This window comes from Rana temporaria, chromosome 7 (genome assembly GCF_905171775.1).
Source record: "Rana temporaria chromosome 7, aRanTem1.1, whole genome shotgun sequence".
NCBI classification, from domain to species: Eukaryota; Metazoa; Chordata; class Amphibia; order Anura; family Ranidae; genus Rana; species Rana temporaria.
In genome coordinates, this window is record NC_053495.1 from 155013731 (window position 1) to 155035869 (window position 22139).

The window sequence follows — 22139 nt, forward strand, 5'->3', positions numbered from 1 at the left end:
CCATCTTCCGAAATTATGTCAAGTAGCATGTTGAAAATATAGTACAATACCTTATACTGAAAGATTTAGAAATTAGCCTTCCCAAATAATAAATGTTATACTTGACATCATATTCTAAATATTCTGGGTAAAAAAAATAACACAACTTCACACATTATATTAATTTGAAAGACATTTATTGATTAGAGAATAAAGTTACAGATACGAATTTTGTGGTGCATATAAAAAAAAAATTAAGAAAATCAGCAAATGTATATTTCTTGATTTGATTTTATATATATTTTTTTGTATTTTTCATGCATGTTGCTCTATTTTCTATGTTTGAAGTCCAAAATGCACCTAGAAAATTAATTTGAATTAGTTATATAAATAAACAACAGAACAAAGGGAATTAACTACTGCAGCATTAAAGTGGTAGTAAAAGTAAAATGTGTTTTACCTTAATGAATTTTCTGCATTAAGGTAAAAAAAAAAAAAACTTCTAATAATAGCTCCTATTACCCTTAGCCCGATCTCAAGCCAGTGTAGTGCATGTCTGCAGCAGCCTTGTCTCCTCTCCTATTGTGACGGGCCCCTGTATTTAAGATGAGTCTGTCCGCTGTAAATGCTTCCTCTGTCGGGAACCACACTATCAAAGATCCCTCAGAGCACACAGTCATTAGCCGTAACTCAATGTAGGATGAAAACAACAGACTGTTTATTGAAACACATGTACAAACAGATATACAACTCAGGGGCAATACCCCCTCCCTTGGATTCAGGGAGGGGTAAACAGTCCAATCGTCAATAAGGAACACACAGGCATTGAAACATTTGAACAATAGAGCACCTTATGAGCAGGGAGGGTTGTTGGAAGTATTCCACCCTTGCCTCTCTGCCCCCGGTTTACATGCCAGGAACACAAATACAAACATCCATCCCATAATACACTTTTCCTAAGGAAGACAGACACAACAGAACAATGGGACACAGCCACACCCAAACAGCCCAGCTTGGGATTAAGCCTACATGAGTGCTCCCATAGGAAGCGACTTCCTATGGGGGGATTCTCGGCAGGGCAAGGGGCAGAGCCAAGAGCACTAGCAGGATATATCTGAAGAAGAGTATTAGGATTGCTCTGTGCAAAGCCACTGCACAGAGCAGGTAAGTATGATATGTTTGTTTTTTTAATTGCAAAAAAAGAAAACTTTACAATAACGTTAGGTATATTTTATCTCTTGTCTACGCAAAAAAATCTTGACAAGAAGAGTATACAGATTTTAAGATGTGACTCTGCAAAGCTGCTTAGTAGTTATGTGAAATTTAATGCATTTAAAATCAGATGTCTTCTTAACAATATTGGGCCAGATCCACGAAGCGCGGCGCTTCTTTCCGGCCGGCGTAGTGTATCTCAGATACACTACGCCGCCGTAACTTACAGCGTATTTCCCATATTCTCAAAGAATTTGTGCCGTAAGTTACGGCGGCGTAGTGTATCTGTGTCGGCGTAAGGGCGCGCAATTCAAATGGGTGAGATGGGGCGTGTTTTATGTTAATACGTCTTGACCCAACGTAAATGACGTTTTTTCTGAACGGCGCATGCGCCGCCCATGGGGGTATCCCAGTGCGCATGCTCGAAATTAACCCGCAACAAGCCAATGCTTAAGACGTGAACATCATTCTACGCAAAGCCCTATTCGCGAACGACTTACGCAAACAACGCAACATTTTCCAAATTTGACACGGGAACGCCGGCCATACTTAACATAGGATACGCCTCATATAGCAGGGGTAACTATACGCCGAAAAAAGCCTTACGGAAACGACGTAAAAAAATGCGCCGGCCGGACGTACATTCGTGGATCGCCGTATCTAGCTAATTTGCATACTCGACGCGGAAATCGACGGAAACGCCACCTAGCGGCCAGCGTAAATATACACCTTAGATCCGACAGCGTACTAAGACGTACGCCAGTCAGATCTAGCACAGCTTCAGGCGTATCTTGTTTTGTGGATACAAAACAAAGATACGCCGGAGCAAACTAGAAGTTACGCGGCGTATCAATAGATACGCCAGCGTAACTTCTTTGTGGATCTGCCCCATAGTATGTATAATGAAAAATAAACTCTTAGGCCCCATACACACGGTCGGAATTTCCGTCAAGAAAAGTCAGATGTGAGCTTTTGGTTGGAAATTCCGACTGTGTGTAGGCTCCATTGGACTTTTCCTGTCCGAAATTCCGATCGTCTGTAGCACGATCCGATGCATGCTCGGAACTGTGAAAAATTTGACGCATGCTCGGAAACAATTTGACGCATCCTCGGAAGCATTGAACTTAATTTTCTCGGCTCGTCGTGGTGTTGTACATCACCGCGTTCTTGATGGTCAAAAGTTCAGATAACTTTTGTGTGACCGTGTGTATGCCAAGCTTGAGCGGAATTCCGTCAGAAAAAACATCCAAGGTTTTTCTGGCGGAAAAACCGATCGTGTGTATGCGGCATTAGTTATATAGCACTGAATCTATTCAAATGAGCTAATAACAAATATCTGCTCCTCTGGCAATTCATGAATTTTAAATTCCAAACCATCTGTCAATCTCCTAAAACTTCCCACTTTTATGTTATGATGACATTGCAGTAAATACCAGAGCACTCGTGTGACAAACTGACAATTTAAAGTGGTAGTATACTCTGTACTACCACTTTTACCTACAGGTAGGCCTATAATAAGGCTTACCTGTAGGTATAAAGAATATCTCCTAAACCTGTACGGTTTAGAAGATATTCCCCTCGCAATGCGCCGCTGATTACAGCAGCACATGCGCAGCAGGGATCTTCGGCTAAAGGCCCGGCAGCCACCGGACCTTGCCGGAAAAAAGTCTCCCGCGCGCGGGAGTGATGACATTGTCGCTCCAGCCACTCACAGCGCTGGAGAGGTGATACCCGGAAGACACGCCGAGGCAAGATGACATCTCCCTCGTTGTGGACCAGGTAAGTTCCCCACACCTCGTTCCAAGGTAAGTATTTAGCTCATTATGGCTTTTTCTTTTCAGGTATGAAAAGATCCATGGTCCTGCTGTGATTGAGGGCCATTGCGGGTGCCCGGCGGACATCGTGGCAGCCGGGCAGGTGCACCGGGTCCTGAGCGAAGTGGCGGGTGCGCGCCCCCTAGCAGCCCGGGAAGCTCAGGACGTCATATGACGTCCACCCAGAGGGAGAGAGGGTTCCCACCAATGTCATTTTACAATGACTCGGTAGGGAAGGTGTTAATAACATTCAATTACAATATGACTTGTGTCCCTATATATATGCTATATTCATTTTATTTTTTATTTTTATTTGCTACTTTTTTTAAATGAAAGTGGAGTTCCCTTTTCATTGAACACACTGAAATTAGAAGCTGATTGGTTACTATGCACAGCTGCACCAGATTATGTGTGTCCCAGTTTTAGTAAATCTCCCCCAGTATGTAATAAAAAGTCTGGATGTTGGCAAATCTTTGTTCAGGGGTAAAGTTCTGCTGTAAAGAGATAGATGACCTCTCTGATACACTGATACTTACCTTGTCATCACTCCACCTACCCTCACCCACTAGAGCTGCTACCAGCCAGTGAAAATCCCCCGTGCTTTGGGTATGAGGGATGTGACCTTCTACCAAGTGACAGTGCTTGGGTCTATCATTACAGAGGAGTGATGTCACTGCTCCCCCTAGTGTCTGACATGGAGGATTGTGGAGACAGCTGTGATGGAGGAAGAAGTGGAGGGAGGCAAGGTGAGTATCAGTGTGTTGTGAAGTCCCTTTACACTGACATTGTCACTTTGCCCTGAATGGATATGGTGACAGTTTGTCTTTAAGTAATATTTTTTTTTTACGGTTTGAGGGGAACAATTAGATGATAGTGACGTCCTAATATAAAACATCTAATATAAAATATCATTACATTTTGTCTGTAAACAGTATAGAAGCCGCCATTGCTGATATGAGTTTAAAGGGACAGGCTCTGAATTAGTCACAAATTTGAACAAACGTTTAATCGGTGTATTTGACTGCCCTGGAACCTGCAACTTAAATACCAAGTCAGCATTGTCAGTCCCCATATTTCTGACCTCACAGGTTCCCTTAAGATGAAATGTCTGATTTTATTATAAGTCCATTTCTTTTCTTGAAGTAAAATCCTGATAGATGTATTTAAGAAAATATATATAATAATAAACTTACCACACGCATATTAATGCTGTAAGTAGTTTCCAGCCTTAATTCATATGGCGGGCAGGCCGGGCACGGCGGGCAGGCCGGGCACAGCGGGCACAGGGTTGATCTTGGGAAGAAAAAACAAGATATATACATTAACTATTATTAACTAGAAAACCATATTGCTTCATGTCAGGCTTGCAATATATGGATTGTTATTATAAATATAGATATCAAAATGAAATCAGTAACTGATGATATTCCAAATCCCTAAGATATATAAATAGAAAAAACCATCAAGCAGTAGGTCATATTTAAGTAAATAGAAAATGTATTAGGATTTTTAAAAGTTTACAATGTTACAAAAATATACATAGTTACTGCAAACCGTTTTTTCCATTTGGGATAAAGGTTTTACATAAAATGTGATCATTGCACTCCTGTCAGTGTTATATGGGTTGTCTCAACCCTCTAACTGCTAAATCTGTAGGATAGCTTGTTCTGTTAAAAAAACAACAGTCTTACTGGCAAGATCACCTAAAAAAATTAAATTCGAAAAAAGAAAACAAATGCAGCCATCACACTCAATAATTGGTGAGCTGCAATACAATAAATGTTTTCTTTTGCATTTAATAGCACTTTTATTCAGAATACTGGGTACTATTATTTACTAAAGACAAGAACCTTTGAATACAGAGGCAGGCAACAAAACACATAAGGGGTCTTTTACACTGGTGGCAGTGCATACTGTCCTCTGAAAAGCAATCTGCAGTTGATCACTTTTCAGGGAGGGTGGTATAGCAGTGACTGACAGGCAATCCTGCTACCTCCTGAATGTTTGTTTTTAATATCAAGGGGAATTTTTGTATTAAAAACTGCACAGCAACCAGTCAAGCGTTGGGCCCACGATTGCAGAGGGCTCACCAGGGACATTTTTAATGTTGATTGGACCCTGGGCAAAACATTTCTGGAATGATTGGGGAGCTATTAATATGTTTTAGGGACTATTTAATGTGATTAATTTTAGCTTGCAAAAAAAAAAAAATATGCCCGGAACCCCGCTTTAAAGAGGAAGTAAAGCCGACTTTATTTTTCCTCTAAAAAAAAGAGAAAGGCATAATGAGCTAGTATGTATAGCATACCAGCTCATTATGAATGACTTACCTGAGATCGAGGCCCCCAAAGCGCTTATCGTTCCCCTCCTCCGCCGACATGTCCCCTCCACGCTTCTTCCGGGGAATCGGCACGATCCCGGCATGATCACAATCATAATGCCGGGACGCTCAGTGCGCCTGCGCCATTGTCTACGTTCACTGCGTCGTAGACATCGGTGCAGGGTTTTCTGCAAATATCTCCTTGACCGTGTAGGTTAGGGGATATTTTTTGCACCTACAGGAAAGCCTTAATCTAGGCTTACCTGTAGGTGCAAGTTTACAACCACTTTAAGCCCAGAGAAAATATAATTTGAATGTATACCCATATGAGTATAGAGATAAACTGTACCACTTGCTGACTGCATATTGTATATATGGCGGGTAGGCAGGTCTGCCGGCGAATGATCATGTACCTAGTATGTAATCCTGCAACTTCTGGATCTGGGGCACGAGCCCCCAGTGTGCCACTCCCGCTGTGGTTAGACACAGTGGGAGCTGATCGGAGGGTAACAACAGCACCCACCGATGCTTCAGTACACAGACAGAATGGTGGTCTGCCTATGTAAACAAGGCGGATTGCCGTTCTGTCAGTACAGAAGGCAAAGATCCGGTATCACTGCTAAGTAGGGGCACCAATCCATGCCTTCTCCTAGTACAAGCACCTCCCCCACAGTAATAAAGCACTGGTCAGGAACACATTTAACCCTTAGTTCCCCCAGATGTTAACCCCTTCCCAGCCAGTGTCATTAAAACAGTGACAGTGCATATTTTTTTAGCATTGATTGCAGTATTAGTGTCACTGGTCCCTAAAAAGTGTCAAAAGTGTCAGTGTCCCGCTACTTTTGCAAAACCAATCAATATACACGTATTTGGATTTGTTTAACAAAAATATATAGCATACATATTGATGAAGAAATTCAATTGTTTTTCTATTTTTTATTGGATATGTTTTATAGCAGAAAGTAAAAAAATGTGGTTTTATTTTTTTCAATTGTCTGACTTTTTTTGTTTCTAGAGCAAAAAAAAAAAAATGTAGAGGTGATCAAATACCACCAAAAGAAAGCTCTATTTATAGGGTTACAGCATGACATGACCGCGCAATTGTCAGTTAAAAATAATGCAGTGCCATATCACAAAAAATGCCCCGGTCATGAAGGGGGTAAATCTTCCGGAGATCAAGTGGTAAAATAAATTATTATACTTTTTTTTTTCTTTTTTTTTCACAATATACTTTATTGCATAGTATTTAAAGTTATACAATACATACAAATATAAGGAACGTATTAAAGTATACTTTTCTATATGAGTTAGCCAAACCCAAAGAAGATTATACCGACAATGAAGAATCTCAGACTAATGAGATTTGAAAGATAGCACAAAGCCATATTTACTAAGGAATGCATTTCAAACTTACCACGTGACATAATGTATCGCTAACCAAACCGACTTTCTATAATAAAGATAAGATAAGATAATTAACACACTAAGGTAAAGCTATTGAATAAGTGGAATATTGTTTTAGGGCTTTATACTATTACATTTTTGCAACTGTTAATACATTTAATAAAGAAGTAATTTAATAAAGACAATTAGGTAGATTCAGTAAGAGTTAGGCCGACTTATCAGTAGATAAGTCGACCTAACTCAGAATCTACGCCGACTTATGTTTAAGCGTATGCTCAAACAGAGATACGCTTAAACATATCTAAGATACGACGGCTTGCGCCGTCCTATCTTAGGTTGCAATTTTTCGGATGGCCGATAGGTGGCGCTTCCATTGCGGTCAGCGTAGAATATGTAAATGAGTTGATACGCCGATTCACGAACGTACGCCTGGCCGCCGCAGTAGTTTTACGCCGTTTCCGTAAGGCATTAGCAGGCCTAAATTTATTCCATCTATTAGGTGGAATAACAATGTTAAAGTATGGCCGCCGTTCCCGCCGCGAGATTCGAATTTTTTACGTCGTTTGCGTAAGTCGTTCCGCGAATCGGGATTTACGTGAGGTCAAGCCTCATTTACGTGAGGTCAAGCCTCATTACCATAAAACACGCCCCCCTCCAACACATTTGAATTCGGCGCCCTTACGCCCGCCCGCTTTAGGCTACGCCGCCGTATATTAGCAGGCAAGTACATTGAGAATCATGTACTTGACTAGCTAACTTACGGCGGCGTAGCCTAAACACGCTAAGCTACACCGCCGTAACTATAGGCTTCTCTACCTGAATCTACCTAATTATTTCTCTTTAGCTGTAAAATGGAATTTTTATTCTGGAGAATGTAATAAAAGAAATGTGTTCTTCAATTCCTGGCTGCTTTTCTCAATCTCACTATGCAGTTCACCGAATGTAATATTAGCTGTATGTATCAGAATGAGGAATATATACATTAATCACGAACCAACAAAACATTTTACCCCAGTAAGCAGGAGAAGTTTCCCAACCAGTGGCTCGAGTGAATCATGTCCAAGGCATCCCAGTAATATTTCCTTAATAAATAAAACAAAAACATTTGTGAAATCCTAAAACCACACAGAGAATAAGCTAATACAAAGTCCCATTATTTAATGTGTTTATTGCTTTACATCTTTGCTGTATATTTTAGTTGGTTTTATAATTACTATGCTTTTATTGGATAATTTTTATAATGCGTTTATTGACCCAGGCATTGTTAGTGCAGTGTTGAATCTTTTAACACTTATGCCGCGTACACACAACCTTTTTTAATGGTCTATAAAAAACAACGTTTTTTTCTACGTGATTCTTGTCAAGCCTGCCTTGCATACACACGATCGTGAAAAAAAATGCTTGAGCAAAACGCGGTGACGTACAACACGTATGACGGCACTATAAAGGGGAAGTACCATTTGGATGGCACCACCCTTGTGGCTGCTTTTGATGATTTAGTGTTAGTAAAAGTTTGGTGAGAGACGATTCGCGTTTTTCAGTCTTCGTGCTTTTCAGTCTGTTACAGTGTGACGAATGTGCTATCTCCATTATGAATGCTAGTTTTACCAGAACGAGCGCTCCCATCTCATAACTTGCTTCTGAGCATGCACGTTTTTTTCACGTCGTTAAAGCCTACACACGACCGTTTTTCACAACGTGAAAAACAACTCGAAAAAAAAGAGCATGTTCTAAACATTTCCGGTGAGTGTGGGAACATTGAGGGAACACGGAGCACTTTAGAGCATAAGATCACTTTATGAATGAATTTGTGCACTGAGCGAGGAGACATCGCTGGAATCAGCAGCAGAGGAGCCCCATCTCGTTCTACAGAGCATATATAAGTATGCCAGTCTCCTCCTCCCATTAGATCCGATGAAAATGCGGAAGCATTGAAACGCGTCATTACTACGAGCCCCTGTCTGACGTCACTTCCTGTCTCCGAGAGCTGTGTGCGCTCCAGGCCGAAAGCACGCCACCGAACAGGTACTACCGGGATTCGCTGTTCCCGCAGTGCTCTGCCTCGCTTCTTTCCTGGACAGCAACCAACAATATCTTCACCAGAGGAGCCACCATCATCGGCTGACTATCCACAGTGACTACACTTCCCCTTTTTATGAGCGCACTTTGTACTACTTTTTAGTGAGTAGCCATTTGGCTGTTTTAATGAATTAATAAATTCCATATTAACAGACATACTGCACTTAGTAGGCGCATTTTTTCTTTTTGTTTTTGCTATTACAGAGTCTTGCTTCACTCTCCAAAGTGCTGCCATGGTGTATATGTAATTTTGAACTGTTTATATACAAACTTTAAATATTGGGACTTTTATTACCATCCTTTTTATTATTATCCAGTTACTGGTCTTTTTGTTTCCCTTCCTCCCCTTCCCTTTTTATAACAATTTATTTATCAACTTTTTGTGGTATTGTGGTTCAAATCTCCCTCTTTTGCGCCGTTATTGTGTTTGTTTTTTTCTGGAGCCAATGGCTGCGCTGCTATCAATATATCCAATGAAGAGCCGAGAAGCAGTGGAGAGAGCGACGCGGGATCGTGCCCACTGAAATTCAGGGGCTCAGGTAAGTAAAACGGGGGTGCTGGGAGGCTGGACAGTGCAAGGTGTTTTTTTTAAGAATCTGCTAGACAGAGAGAGCAGTTAAGTAATTTTCAAGGTTTTCTGACCATTATGCCACGTACAAACGATCATTTTTCGGCATGAAAGAAACGTTGTATTTCAAAAATGTCATTTGAAATTATCGTGTGTGGGCTTCACAACATTTTTCAGGTTCTGAAAAACGACAAAAAAAAAAATTCGAACTTGCTGCATTTTTTAACGTCGTTTTTCGGGTTGTAAAAAATGATCGTGTGTGGGCTAAAACGACGTAAAAACCTGTGCATGCTCAGAAGCAAGTTATGAGACGGGAGCGCTCGTTCTGGTAAAACTACCGTTCATAATGGAGTAAGCACATTCGCGCAAATCATCTTTTACTAACACGGAATCAGCTAAAGCAGCTCAAAGGCGAATTGAACTTCCCCTTTATAGTGCCGTCGTACGTGTTGTACGTCACCGCGCTTTTCTAGATCATTTTTTTAAAACAATGGTGTGTAGGCAACATTATTTTAATGATGAAGTTGGGAAAATGTTGTTTTTTCGACATGCTGAAAAACTAAGGTTTTTTTTCATGCTGAGAAATGATCGTGTGTACGCGGCAGAAGAGATTTTCTAAGATTTCAAGTTACTTCCCCGTCTTTTTTTAATAGGAGACATTTATTCTTTGCCTATTGCTCACTGTTACATTTTATCTCATATTAATTACAAAAGCTCTTCTTTCTGTATAGTCAACACAGACCCTGGCTTTTAACAGCAAGGCTTCCAGGGACAGCACACACCTACCCACACATCATTCTCCGATATTACAAATGATTCAGACTGCTGCCCTGCATATAGCTACAATTTAGCTGAGTTCTTATTATTGTTGGTGGAATAGCCCAGATAGCAAGGATAACTTGCCACAAATTTGTGGCAGTGTTGAATTGTAAGTGCAGTGGAGGTCACAGAAGATGGACACTCACTTGAAGCATAAGTTCTAGTTGACCCTTTTCCTATTTGTGGCAAATATTACATGGCAAGGCTCTAGCAAGAGCAAAGTTGCAGTGGTGAGTCTACAGTAATGCCGCGTACAGACGGTCGTTTTTTGCGATGAAAAAAAAACGACGTTTGATGTGATGAAAAAAACGACGTTTTTGAAACTTCATTTTCAAAAACGATGTAGCATACAGACCATCGTTTTTTGCAAAATCTCTAGCAATGCGCGCTGACGTCCATCACGTACGACGGGACTATAAAGGGTAATTTGCATGCGGAAGACGCCCTCTTTTGCTGATATCGTGTTGCTGCGTGTTAGTAAAAGTTTGGTGAGAGACGATTCGTGCTTTTCAGTGGTTGTGCTTAAAATTTCGTTTTCTGTCGTACAGTTTGTGTATTTGTAGTCGGATCTGTGATACAGTGCTTGTATTTAGGACGTATTTGTTTTGCAAGTGCGTTCTTGTGTGCACGTTGCTGTTTTGCAGGTCGTTCTTCAGAGGCCTTTCTGTACTTCAGGGCAGAATTTTTAGTCCGATCTGATTTGACGACCGTTTTCTAGCCATGTTGCGGGTACGTTCTCGTCGCCGAGATCGTGCTGTGCATGTTGTTATGATGTGTGCTGCATCCCGGCTCCGGTCCTTGAGGAGGAGGAGAAGGACTTTGTGGGCCAAGAACTGGTTTCTTTGCAGGGACCAGTTCTCTCATATGCCTCTGCTGCGGGAGATCCAAGAAAATAACCCTGATGATTTCAGGAATTTTCTTCGGATGTCTGACCCCGTATTCCAGCAGCTTTTGGCTTCGGTGTCGCCATATATCACCAGGCAGGACACCAATATGCGGGAAGCCATAACTGCTGAGCAGCGGCTAGTTGCTACGTTGCGATACCTTGCAACAGGGAGAAGTCTGCAGGACTTGAAGTTCTCGACGGGCATCTCCCCCCAGTCTCTGGGCGTCATAATCCCGGAGACGTGTTCTGCCATAATCCAGGTTTTGCAGGAGGACTATATTAAGGTAAGTTCTGTCCTTTAAATGCATAGACTATGTTTCTTCTTTTGTTTTTTAAACAGTCCCTAATTAACCTTTTTTTAATAATATGCTGGTAATGTTACCTTTGTCTCCATGCATGTATCTTTTTTTTTTTTTTGGGTCCTACATGCATTTTTTATCTAGCCCACATGTCCATTTTGGGTTATTTTGTTAGTGGCAAACCCACCTAGCTTAGTCCCTATATCCCCCTTGATTTTTTTTCTCCATTGTAGTGCACGACCAACCCCCCCCCCCCCCCCAATGTTATTTTTGTAACTGTCTATTTGTATTAATTTGATGTTAAACCATCATTTTTTGGAGGTCACAAACTGATCTTGGGGGGGGGGCCCCCATCACACTTTTATGTTAATTTTTCTTACCATGAGAGGGTGTGATTAATCTGCTTAGTGATCCCTTAATATTGTTGTTTTTACAATAATACCTGAACTAATATTTTTTATTTTTAGGATCCAATAATCTTTGCTGATATTCTGTTAGTAATGTACTATCTTAAAAAAAAAATTCTGCTTTATTTACAGTTCCCCACAACACCACAGGAATGGCAGACTGTGGCAGCGGACTTCTCTCAGCGATGGAATTTTCCAAACTGTGGAGGAGCTATTGATGGCAAGCACGTCCGCATCGTGCCACCACCCCATTCTGGATCCCATTATTTCAACTACAAAGGGTTCCACAGTGTCGTACTGATGGCGGTGGTGTCTGCCAATTATGACTTTCTCTATGTTGATGTGGGGAAAAATGGGCGGATGTCAGACGGCGGGGTCTTTGCCGAGACCGAGTTTGCCCAACGGCTTCAGGCGGAGGACCTTGCATTGCCACGTGCGGAGGATAATGAAGAGGGGCTGCCCTTTGTTTTTATTGGTGATGAGGCATTTGCCTTGGGTCCCCACCTCATGAGGCCATTTCCCCAACGTGCCCTCACCCATGAGAGGAGGGTCTTTAATTATAGGCTGGCCAGAGCCCGAAGAGTGGTGGAAAATGCGTTTGGCATTATGGTCAGTCGATTTCGCTTGTTTTTAACCGCCATAAACATGGCAGAATATAAGTGGAACAATATTATTTTATGTTGTTGTATATTACATAACTTTCTACGAAGACATTCTTCAAATTATTTGACATTATTGCCTGATGAGGGAGTTGATGTCCCAGAGGCGGCCCATGAGGCAGGCCATCCAGGCTTGGCCCCCCGAAACGCACGTGCAGTGCGCCAGGCATATGTTGACTATTTTATGGGTAGGGGGGCCATTCCAATGCCTGATCTTTGGTGAATGAACATAATAAATATTTTATGCAAGAAACATTGTATTTTTTGTTCTTATTGTTTTGAATGTTTGTGTATTTTCTTTGTCTCCTAGGTTATCATAGTTGCATGTGTTTTGGATGGACTAAATATCCTTCCTCGTTCTATGTTCCCAGCCTAAATTTCACTTTTTTTTAGGTTTAATGTCATCATTGATCTAAAATAACAAGCCACAAATATATTGATCTGCATAATTTTTATTTTACATATTTTGTGAAACCAAATTTTCAGTCTCACATGTGTTTTTTGGTTGGTCGAACAAGTAAAATCACATATTATTTATTTTTTTTTTTTTTTATTTTTTTGATCAGTAAACATAGAAAATCTTTTTTTTTCATTTTTTTGTAATTTTTTGATCAATCAACATATATAAAATCTTTTTTTTCATTTTTTTTTTTTTTTTTGATCAATCAACATATATAAAATCTTTTTTTTTATTTTTTTGTATTTTTTTGATCAATCAACATATATAAAATCTTTTTTTTCATTTTTTTGTATTTTTTTGATCAATCAACATATATAAAATCTTTTTTTTCATTTTTTTTTTTTTTTTTGATCAATCAACATATATAAAATCTTTTTTTTTATTTTTTTGTATTTTTTTGTAATTCAAGAATGAGATGAAATAATTTTTTTTTTTTTTTTTTGGTTTTTTTCACACCCTACCCAAAACATCCAGTAAATTTTTCAACTGGACCTCAACACTTTTAGCATTTTTGATTATTTTCCGGGCTGCTATCTGTAGTTCTTCATTTTTTTCCCGGCAGGACCAAATTTCGGCAATGAGGAGCTGGGCAGTGTCCCTGTCAATTGAGGAGCCAGCACGAGTTGCTCCTGAAATGTGCAAGCAAACCATGTATTACAAATATGTTTCTCCTACATCTACATTACCTGGGTATCTTTTGAATATGATACTTTACCAGATGTGGTGGCAGGTTCACATTCATCAAGATCCGTCGGGGGTGTGGCTTGTGAACTTGCGTCCTGCCTTGATGCTTCCTTTCGCCCTACGAGATTGAAGAAAGGGAAAACACAATGGAAAAATTTTAGATGAAACTTTAGCTCACAATTTTCAAACAAATAAATCCCTATGTGTATAAATCCTCTGCTGAGTACACTGTCCTTTTTGTGCATATTTTATATCGAAATTATTAAGATCTAATTAGGTAAACATGTACATAAATGTTTACAAATTGATGTCACATTAAACCCAATAAATTTATTGTAACTGGAATATTTGGGAACACAGGAAATGGTCGTATGAGTCGTCGTTCGTTATAACATAAATCAGACAAATACGTTTTTATTTGTGGCTGATACAGTGATTGCACTACAATTTGTCCATGTGAAATAGGCATGTTGCAAATTATCGGGAATCTCGTCGTTTTATATTAGTTAAATTAACGAATGAACGACAACACATACGACAATTTTTAGTGCCCACACAAATACATTTCAACCTGAATGGAAAAGCACATGGCACAAAGAACAAACACCTAAAATTAGGGAACATAAAATTCACTTACTTTTTGCTCGAATCAATCTTTTTATTGCCCGAAGTTGCTCTGGCTCTCTTTTTTTCAGGTCTGACCACCTCTTTCTTATTTGTTCTCTTGACCTGCGTTCACCAAATTTCAGCCGGAGCCTTCTGATTACTTTATCAGTAATGTCCGCCTTAACCTTATTGGGGTGCAGGTAAGGCCCGTGCTTCCCATCATAATCTTCATTAGTGAAGATGGTGACCATCTCTACCATCTCCTGGAATGCCATGTTTTTGGCCTTGTACCTCCGCCTGGATCTTCCTGTTGCCTGGGCCTGGCCTACCTCATGTCTTGAGCCTGACATTTTTTGCTGCTTGTCTTCCAACACCATAAATCACACCCACAAAAAAAGAACGAGAAAGGGGCGTGTAAAGGACGAGACGGAACGTCAGGGGCGGGGTATCGTGCGTTGCGTCACACGTGCGCAGTGTTTAAAGGGATCCGACGTCATTGAAAGCGACGTATACAGTCTGAAGAAAAAGGCGGAAGTAAACGATCGTGAAATACGACGGTACGTAACTCTATTTTTGACATTTCTATTACTGAAGAGTGGATCAGTTTGTGGGCTAGATGATATGGTGTAAAACAGGGAAATGCAATTCTCGGACCTCCAGCTGGTGCGGAACTACAAGTCCCATGATGCATAGTGAAACTCTGACAGCCACAAGCATGACACCCAGAGACAGAGGCATGATGGGACTTGTAGTTTTGCAACAGCTGTAGGTCCACTAATTGCAGATCCCTGGGGTAAAAGCTTGTTGTAGTAGTAGTGGCTTTACTGACACTTTGTTTTTTATTTAATTTTTACATACAGAAATTATGGACCCCTTCAAGGAGCCAGAATTTTTCACGGAGTTTATACAACGCTGGAAAGAACTTCCTGTGCTCTGGCAAACAAAAAGCAAAATCAACAAAAACAAAGATGCCAGGAAGCAAGCACTGGAGACCCTGCTTGCATTTGTTAGCCCAAGGCTCCCACACGCAACTACTGACACGGTCAAAAACAAAATTAATTCGATTAGGGGCACCTACAGGACCCAACGGTCACAAGTCCTGGCCTCTATGAGATCTGGAGCTGCAGCTGACAGCATCTACAAACCCAACCTGTGGTACTATGGTCAGATGCAGTTCATTGATGACCAGCTCGAAACACGGGCATCCGTGTCTACCCTTCCCCCAAGGAATCAGTCCAGTCTTCCCGGCAGCCAAGAGCAGGCTACATCTGATGAAGATCTAGACTTCATGGAGGACACAGATTGTGACCCATCGAGCCAGGTATTGCATTTTAATACTAATTAATGAAATGCAAAGTATAATAATGATTAGAAATGTAGGTTAGAAGTGGTGTAAAATTTAGCTGAGTTGTCAAAACATTGGTAAAATAGCAATAGCCAATACGGCCAAAACAGAATGGGGACAAGATACATAAATGCAGAGGTCATAATGATTGTGGGTAATTTTATGTTACACCATTAGGGGGGTAAACGCTAGACACCTGGAAGGGGTCACAGATATCTAACAAACTTTGTGTTCATTAACATTTTTTCTACTTTTTTTTAACTAAACAGACATTCCTAGCTTTGAGAAACGCACCCTACTTAGCAGGTTCAGTCAGCATCAACCCCCCCCCCCCCACACAACTCCAGGGGGCAAATATCTGAAGCTGGGTAAGGGGCAACATAATTAGGGATGGCGGGCCTCATTTAAATCTATTTCCGCATTCACTTCGCATATGTCATGATTTGTAAAATGTGTGTGATTAATGAAGCCAAAAAATTAAATAATATCCTTTTTTTTGTAGACACACACAGAGCAAAGCCAGGAGGAGGCAGGCCCCACAGGGAGCCAGGGTGAGGCAGAGGCCACTCGGAGCCAGGAGGTGGCAGGCCCAACAAGGAGACAGGGTGAGGCAGAGGCCACTCGGAGCCAGGAGGTGGCAGGCCCCAGTGGGATACAGGAGTCACGCAGGCGGGATTGCATCTCCCAGATCCCTCCTTTTCGCGCTCCAGGAAAAAGAACAAGGAGACTGATGCAAATGGAGGAGGAGACCCAGGCCATTCTCCGTCAAGCAGCTGCGGCCATCAGAGAACAACCATCTGAGGAAGAGGGATTCGCAGCGCTCATCGCAGCCAAGCTACAAAATCTAGAGCGGGCCCAGCGTGTGCGCTGCGAATATATCATATTCAAGGCCATAAGCATGGCCTCACTGGGCAACCTACATGAGAATATAGATCTTGGGCTGATTCCCACTCCTGTGCTTTCTGCTCTTCCTGCTCATTCTCCTGCTCCTGATCCTTCTCCTGCTCCTTCTCCTACTCCTGCTCCTTCTCCTACTCCTGCTCCTTCTCCTGCTCCTGATCCTTCTCCTCCTCTTCCTGAGCCTGCTCTGGTTCCTGCCACAAACTTGGCTCATGAAACCCAGCCCCCGAGGAGGCAGACTGCAGGGAAGGCTGCAGGGAAGGCTGCAGGGAAGGCTGCAGGGAAGGCTGCAGGGAAGGCTGCAGGGAAGCCTGCAGGGAAGCCTGCAGGGAAGCCTCAACCAAAGAGGAAGAAGTGAGGAGATGGTGCCCCTAATCCCAAAACATTGGCATTGCCAGCCTGGATTATTTGCTTGCTGGACCCTTGCCTTGCAAAATCCAAGCAGGGTCTTCTTTACTTTATTCCGGGCTTTTTTTTTTTTTTGTTTATATGTTTTGGTTTGACAGATGTGTTTAAGTTTATTTTATTTATTTTATACATGAATAAATGTATTTGTTTGTTTCTGAAAAAAGTTCACATGTGTTTTTTTGAAACATATATAGAGATCATTAGTGAGGAGGCAAACACATTTCACCAAAAAAAAAAAAAAAAAAAAATTAACAAGGGACAACAACCTCCTTGTGGGTAATTTGCATAATAAGATATTATGTTGTTGTGGTGACTTCACACACTCCAAAATAACAAACATTAAACATGGTATTCATTTGCTCAAATACATTAAACAACCCAAAATAAAAAAGGGACATGGAGATGTGCATAAACCAAAAAAAAAAAAAAATTAACAAAAATAATTCAAAAACAAAAAAGGTTGTCAGAACTATGTAACAAGATGAGCCACAACAAACTAGGGTTTTAGTGTAGCATTTAAATGCATTGTGTCAAATGCTGCGCAGTCTTTTCTTCATTACTATTAAAACGAACGAATGTGCTGAAGCCATTCTGGACAGTAGATTTACCACAACAAGCGCTCCCGTCTCAGAAATTGCTTCTGAGCAGGCGCGGGTTTAAAACGTCGTTTTCAACGTCGTTTTGCCCACACACTATCATTTTAATTGACACAGAAAACGACGTTTTGAAAAACGACACAAAAAATTCGAGCATGTTCGAATTTTTTTTTGGTCGTTTTTCTCAAGACATAAATCGACGTTTTCCCCACACACGGTCATTTGAAATGACGTTTTTCAAAACGTCGTTTTTTTTCATCGCAAAAAACGACCGTCTGTACGCGGCATAAGAGCTCTGCAAGTTTACAGCATGAAAATTCAACCATAGTGACTTGGTGTGCTGGAATGACAATTGCACAACATAACTGAACCAGAACTTGCAGTAGAATTAGACCCCTTTCACACTGGGGCGTTTTTCGGGCGTTTTTTAGGCGCTTTGGCGTTTAAAAAAAGCCTGTAAAGCGCCTGAAAGAAGCCTCATCTGCAATCCCAATGTGAAAGCCCAAGTGCTTTCAGAGGCTTTTCACACTGCCAGCGCCCGAAAAACGCTGGTAAAGCGCTGCTAAGACCCCTTTCACACTGAGGCGCTTTTCAGGCGCTTTGGCGTTAAAAAAAGCTTCCTCAATGGGAAGGGGGCTTTAGGAGCAGTGTATTAACCGCTCCTAAAGCGCTGCAAAGAAGCTGCATGCAGGACTTTTTTTGACGCCCTGCCAGCTCAGCGCCTCAGTGTGAAAGCACTCAGGCTTTCACATTGGGATTGCAGATGCAGCTTCTTTCAGGCGCTTTTTTTTACGCTAAGACCATTTTCACACTGGGGTGTTTTTCAGGCGCTTTAGTGTGAAAGCACTTGAGCTTTCACATTGGGATTGCAGATGCAGCTTCTTTCAGGCGTTTTACAGGCGCTTTTTTTAACGCTAAAGCGCTTGAAAAATGCCCCAGTGTGAAAGGGCCCTTACAGAATGTGTGTAAAGAAATTTGATCTGGAGACATGCAATGAAGACTTTCTGCAATTGTGCAACAAACTTGTGAAGCCTGGCAAGTCTAGGAATAGCTTAGCGAGTCATTTTCAAACTTGCAGCACAATTGCTTCCAGTGTACTAAGGTGTACAGACCCAGTGTGGATGAACTGTAAGCACACAGACTGAACTGACTAACAGAGCAGGGTGAGAGTTTGCCTCTTCTAATCATCAGTGTTAGGTGTACTGTCTGTGAATCTATCTTGTACATCTTCTCCACTCCTATCCTCAGTGTGACTTGTGTGGCTATGAGGTCAGGTCTTGTCATTATGAAACTAAAGTCAGTCTTTTGCAGTGAGTGGGCACACGATAGTTGGCTTAGGGTTGCAGAATGAATAAATATTGCCCTGGCTCTTTAGAATTAGAAAGACACAGTTTTCTCAGTTTAAACCACAGCTTATCAACCATTTACATATGTACCCCAAGAGATACTTCAAGCATTTTCAGGGGTACATCTGTAAAAAAAAATCCATTATTAACAATGCAATGTTTTTGAAAATTAAGTCAGATATATAACAGAATTTGACATTGTATTCTTAAAGTTGATGTAAACCCAATTTGTGAAATCTGACCTGGGCACATATATCTGCAGTGTTTACTTATCCCGTGTGTTTCTGCTGCTCAGTTTCTCTGTTATCAGCATGGTAGGTTCTGACAAGTTCTCCGACATAGGAGATAAAAGCAGTTGGTAATTTGTGACGGGAAGGGTGCTATAAATAGATTAGTACAGAGCTTGTCTATTCACAGCACAGCTCTGCAAGTTTATTTCTTCCTCTGCCTATGTGAAGGGGGCTGTAACGGTCACCACCGTTTACGACCTTCCATCCCATCCACGACAGCTTATCTGACACTCCAACCGTCCAACAGACATCAGACATCCCAGAATAACGAGACTTGCTCCATTACTGGTTTCAAAATGAAGACAACTTTAATGGTTTTTTCTCAGCTTATATACAGTACAAGGCATGGAAGTATTCAAAGGGACAATGAAATCTCCACCCCCCTAATCACACACTAAGGCTAATTACTAAACATTCCTTCATTAACAGCATAACAAACAAAACACCATCACACAATGATCTCCTTCCAATCCACATCCCCAGACAGACGCTCTGTCTCCGACAAGTACATTCCACACATAAACAGTATTTAGCATACATAATTAGAGGTCTGGGAGCAGACCTGGATTAACACCTTTACACAAGGACAATGGAATGTCTTCCAGGCCCTGACTCAATTAGCATGTCACTAGTCAGGGCTAAGCATAGAAATGAGTCATAGAATATTCTTTGCAGGCATTAACCACTTGACCACCGCCCCATGTCAAAAAGACGTCCTGTTTTTAAAGTTGAATATCTCGATAACGGCAGCAGCTGCTGCCACAACCGAGATATTCATCTTTTCAGGGGGCGGTGGTGTACACGATAACGGCGGTCTCCGCGGCGGATTCGCCGCGAGATCGCCGTTATCGGTGGCGGGAGAGGGCCCCCCCCCCCTCCCGCCGCTCTCCCGCGCCCTCCGCCGCTTACCGGAGCCGTCGGTAGCGGCGGAGGGGACCAGATGTGTCCGGCAGCTGAGCGGGGACGGGACTGAAGGAGAAATCTCCTTCACCCGTCCTCATAGCTCTGCTGGGCGGAAGTGACGTCAAAACGTCAGTCCCGCCCAGCCTCTTAAAGAAACATTTTTTTTTTTGTCATTTGAAAAAATGACATTTTTATTTATTTTTTAATTTAAGTCTAAATATGAGATCTGAGGTCTTTTTGACCCCAGATCTCATATTTAAGAGGACCTGTCATGCTTTTTTCTATTACAAGGGATGTTTACATTCCTTGTAATAGGAATAAAAGTGATCAATTTTTTTTTTTTATTTCAGTGTAAAAAATTATAAAACTAAATAAAAATAAATAGGAAAACAAAAAAATTTTTTTAAAGCGCCCCATCCCGACGAGCTCGCGCGCAGAAGCAAACGCATACGCGAGTAGCGCCCGCATATGAAAATGGTATTCAAACCACACAAGTGAGGTATCGCCGCGATCGTTAGAGTGAGAGCAATAATTCTAGCCCTAGACCTACTCTGCAACTCAAAAAATGCAACCTGTAGAATTTTTTAAACGTCGCCTATCGAGATTTTTAAGGGTAAAAGTTTGACGCCATGCCACGAGCGGGCGCAATTTTTAAGCGTGACATGTTGGGTATCATTTTACTCGGCGTAACATTATCTTTCACAATATATAAAAAAATTGGGCAAAATGTATTGTTGTCTTATTTTTTAATTCAAAAAAGTGATTTTTATCCAAAAAAAAGTGCGCTTGTAAGACCGCTGCGCAAATACGGTGTGACAAAAAGTATTGCAATGACTGCCATTTTATTCCCTAGGATGTCTGCTAAAAAAAAAATATATAATGTTTGGGGGTTCTGATTAATTTTCTAGCAAAAAAATTGTGATTTTCACATGAAGGAGAGAAGTGCCAGAATAGGCCTGGTGGTCAAGTGGTTAAGGAATATACTGTAAATCACTGTCCACGCCAAAACAATCCAACATGTGTACCCCATCTCCTGGCTCAATCTGTGCCCAAAAGTGACTCCTGTTACAGGGGCGTGTGTCTTTCACACAGTGTATGCCCAGACTGACCTCCCACTGCTGAAACAGGAAGGAAAATTCGAAAAATGTCTAACACAATGTGCACTTTTTAAAGAATATAGCAAGCTGAAGACTGCATATATATACACATGTAAAATGTATGTAGGAGTATTTGTTTCATCTCTGTGTATCATCTCAAGCTATTCACTTCACTGAGTATCTGTGAGGGTTTACATAAAAAAAAAAAATATATTGTTTGTAAACATTTGAGCACAAAAGTTATTAATGATCAATGTCTACTTGTCATGGGGAGCAGTACAGTATACAGTAATTATGAGGGGGGTGGTGGGGGGATTATTAAGTGCAGTGGAGGTCACAGAAGATGGACACTCACAGAAGTGTCTTTTTCAGAATGAACTTCACCCCGGAATTGCTCTGCATCAGACCTGTGTTCAGGGTTTAGAGACAGCAGGATAGGTAAGAATTTTTCTTTCTTTCTTGCAAACACACATCTATTTAACCACTTCCTGTCCACCATATAGCATTATGACGTGGATAAAGTAGTTTAGTTATCCTGACCGAATGTATTATCACGTGAACAGGAGAACGAGTTGGCGCGAGCCCGCGGCGGCATGCAATGCAGCGATCGGTGGTGCGTCATGTCAGTCTGACACACCGCAACTCCGATGTAGGTAAAAAGTCTCTAAGGAAGACTCTTTACCACGTGATCAGCTGTGTCCAATCACAGCTGATCACAGTGTAAACAGGAAAAGCCATGTACTAGCTTTTCCTCGCTCGCGTCTGTCAGATGTGAGTAGAGGAGAGCTGACCGGCTGCTTAACTGACAGGGAGGTCTGCACTGATTGATTATCAGCACAGCCCCCCTGAAGTACCCCAGACAGGACCACCAAGGATGCCACCAGGACCACCAGGGATGCCAACCACATGTGACCACCAGGTATGAAACCCATGGCCACCGGGGATGCCAATCAGGGCCCACAATTGATGCCAATCAGTGCCCATCACTAATCCCTGCCAGTGCCTCCTTATCAGTGATGCCATCTATCAGTGTACATCAGTGCCAGCCATCGGTGTCC

At 41.5% G+C, this 22139-nt stretch overlaps 1 protein-coding gene across 2 annotated transcripts in view; it reads right to left on the minus strand.

Annotated features, from left to right (window-relative positions):
• Window positions 1–315: 315 nt before the first annotated feature.
• LOC120945791 overlaps window positions 316–22139 on the minus strand; it is a 61337-nt gene continuing 39513 nt past the window's right edge. For both annotated transcript variants that reach the window (XM_040360198.1, XM_040360197.1), the window contains 4 exons: window positions 7740–7811; window positions 6740–6775; window positions 4199–4298; window positions 316–339 (listed from right to left, as the gene is read on the minus strand). In XM_040360198.1, coding sequence (XP_040216132.1) covers window positions 4239–4298; window positions 6740–6775; window positions 7740–7811 — 168 coding nt within the window. In that variant the 3' untranslated portion in view covers window positions 316–339; window positions 4199–4238. The remainder of the gene's footprint in view (window positions 340–4198; window positions 4299–6739; window positions 6776–7739; window positions 7812–22139) is intronic.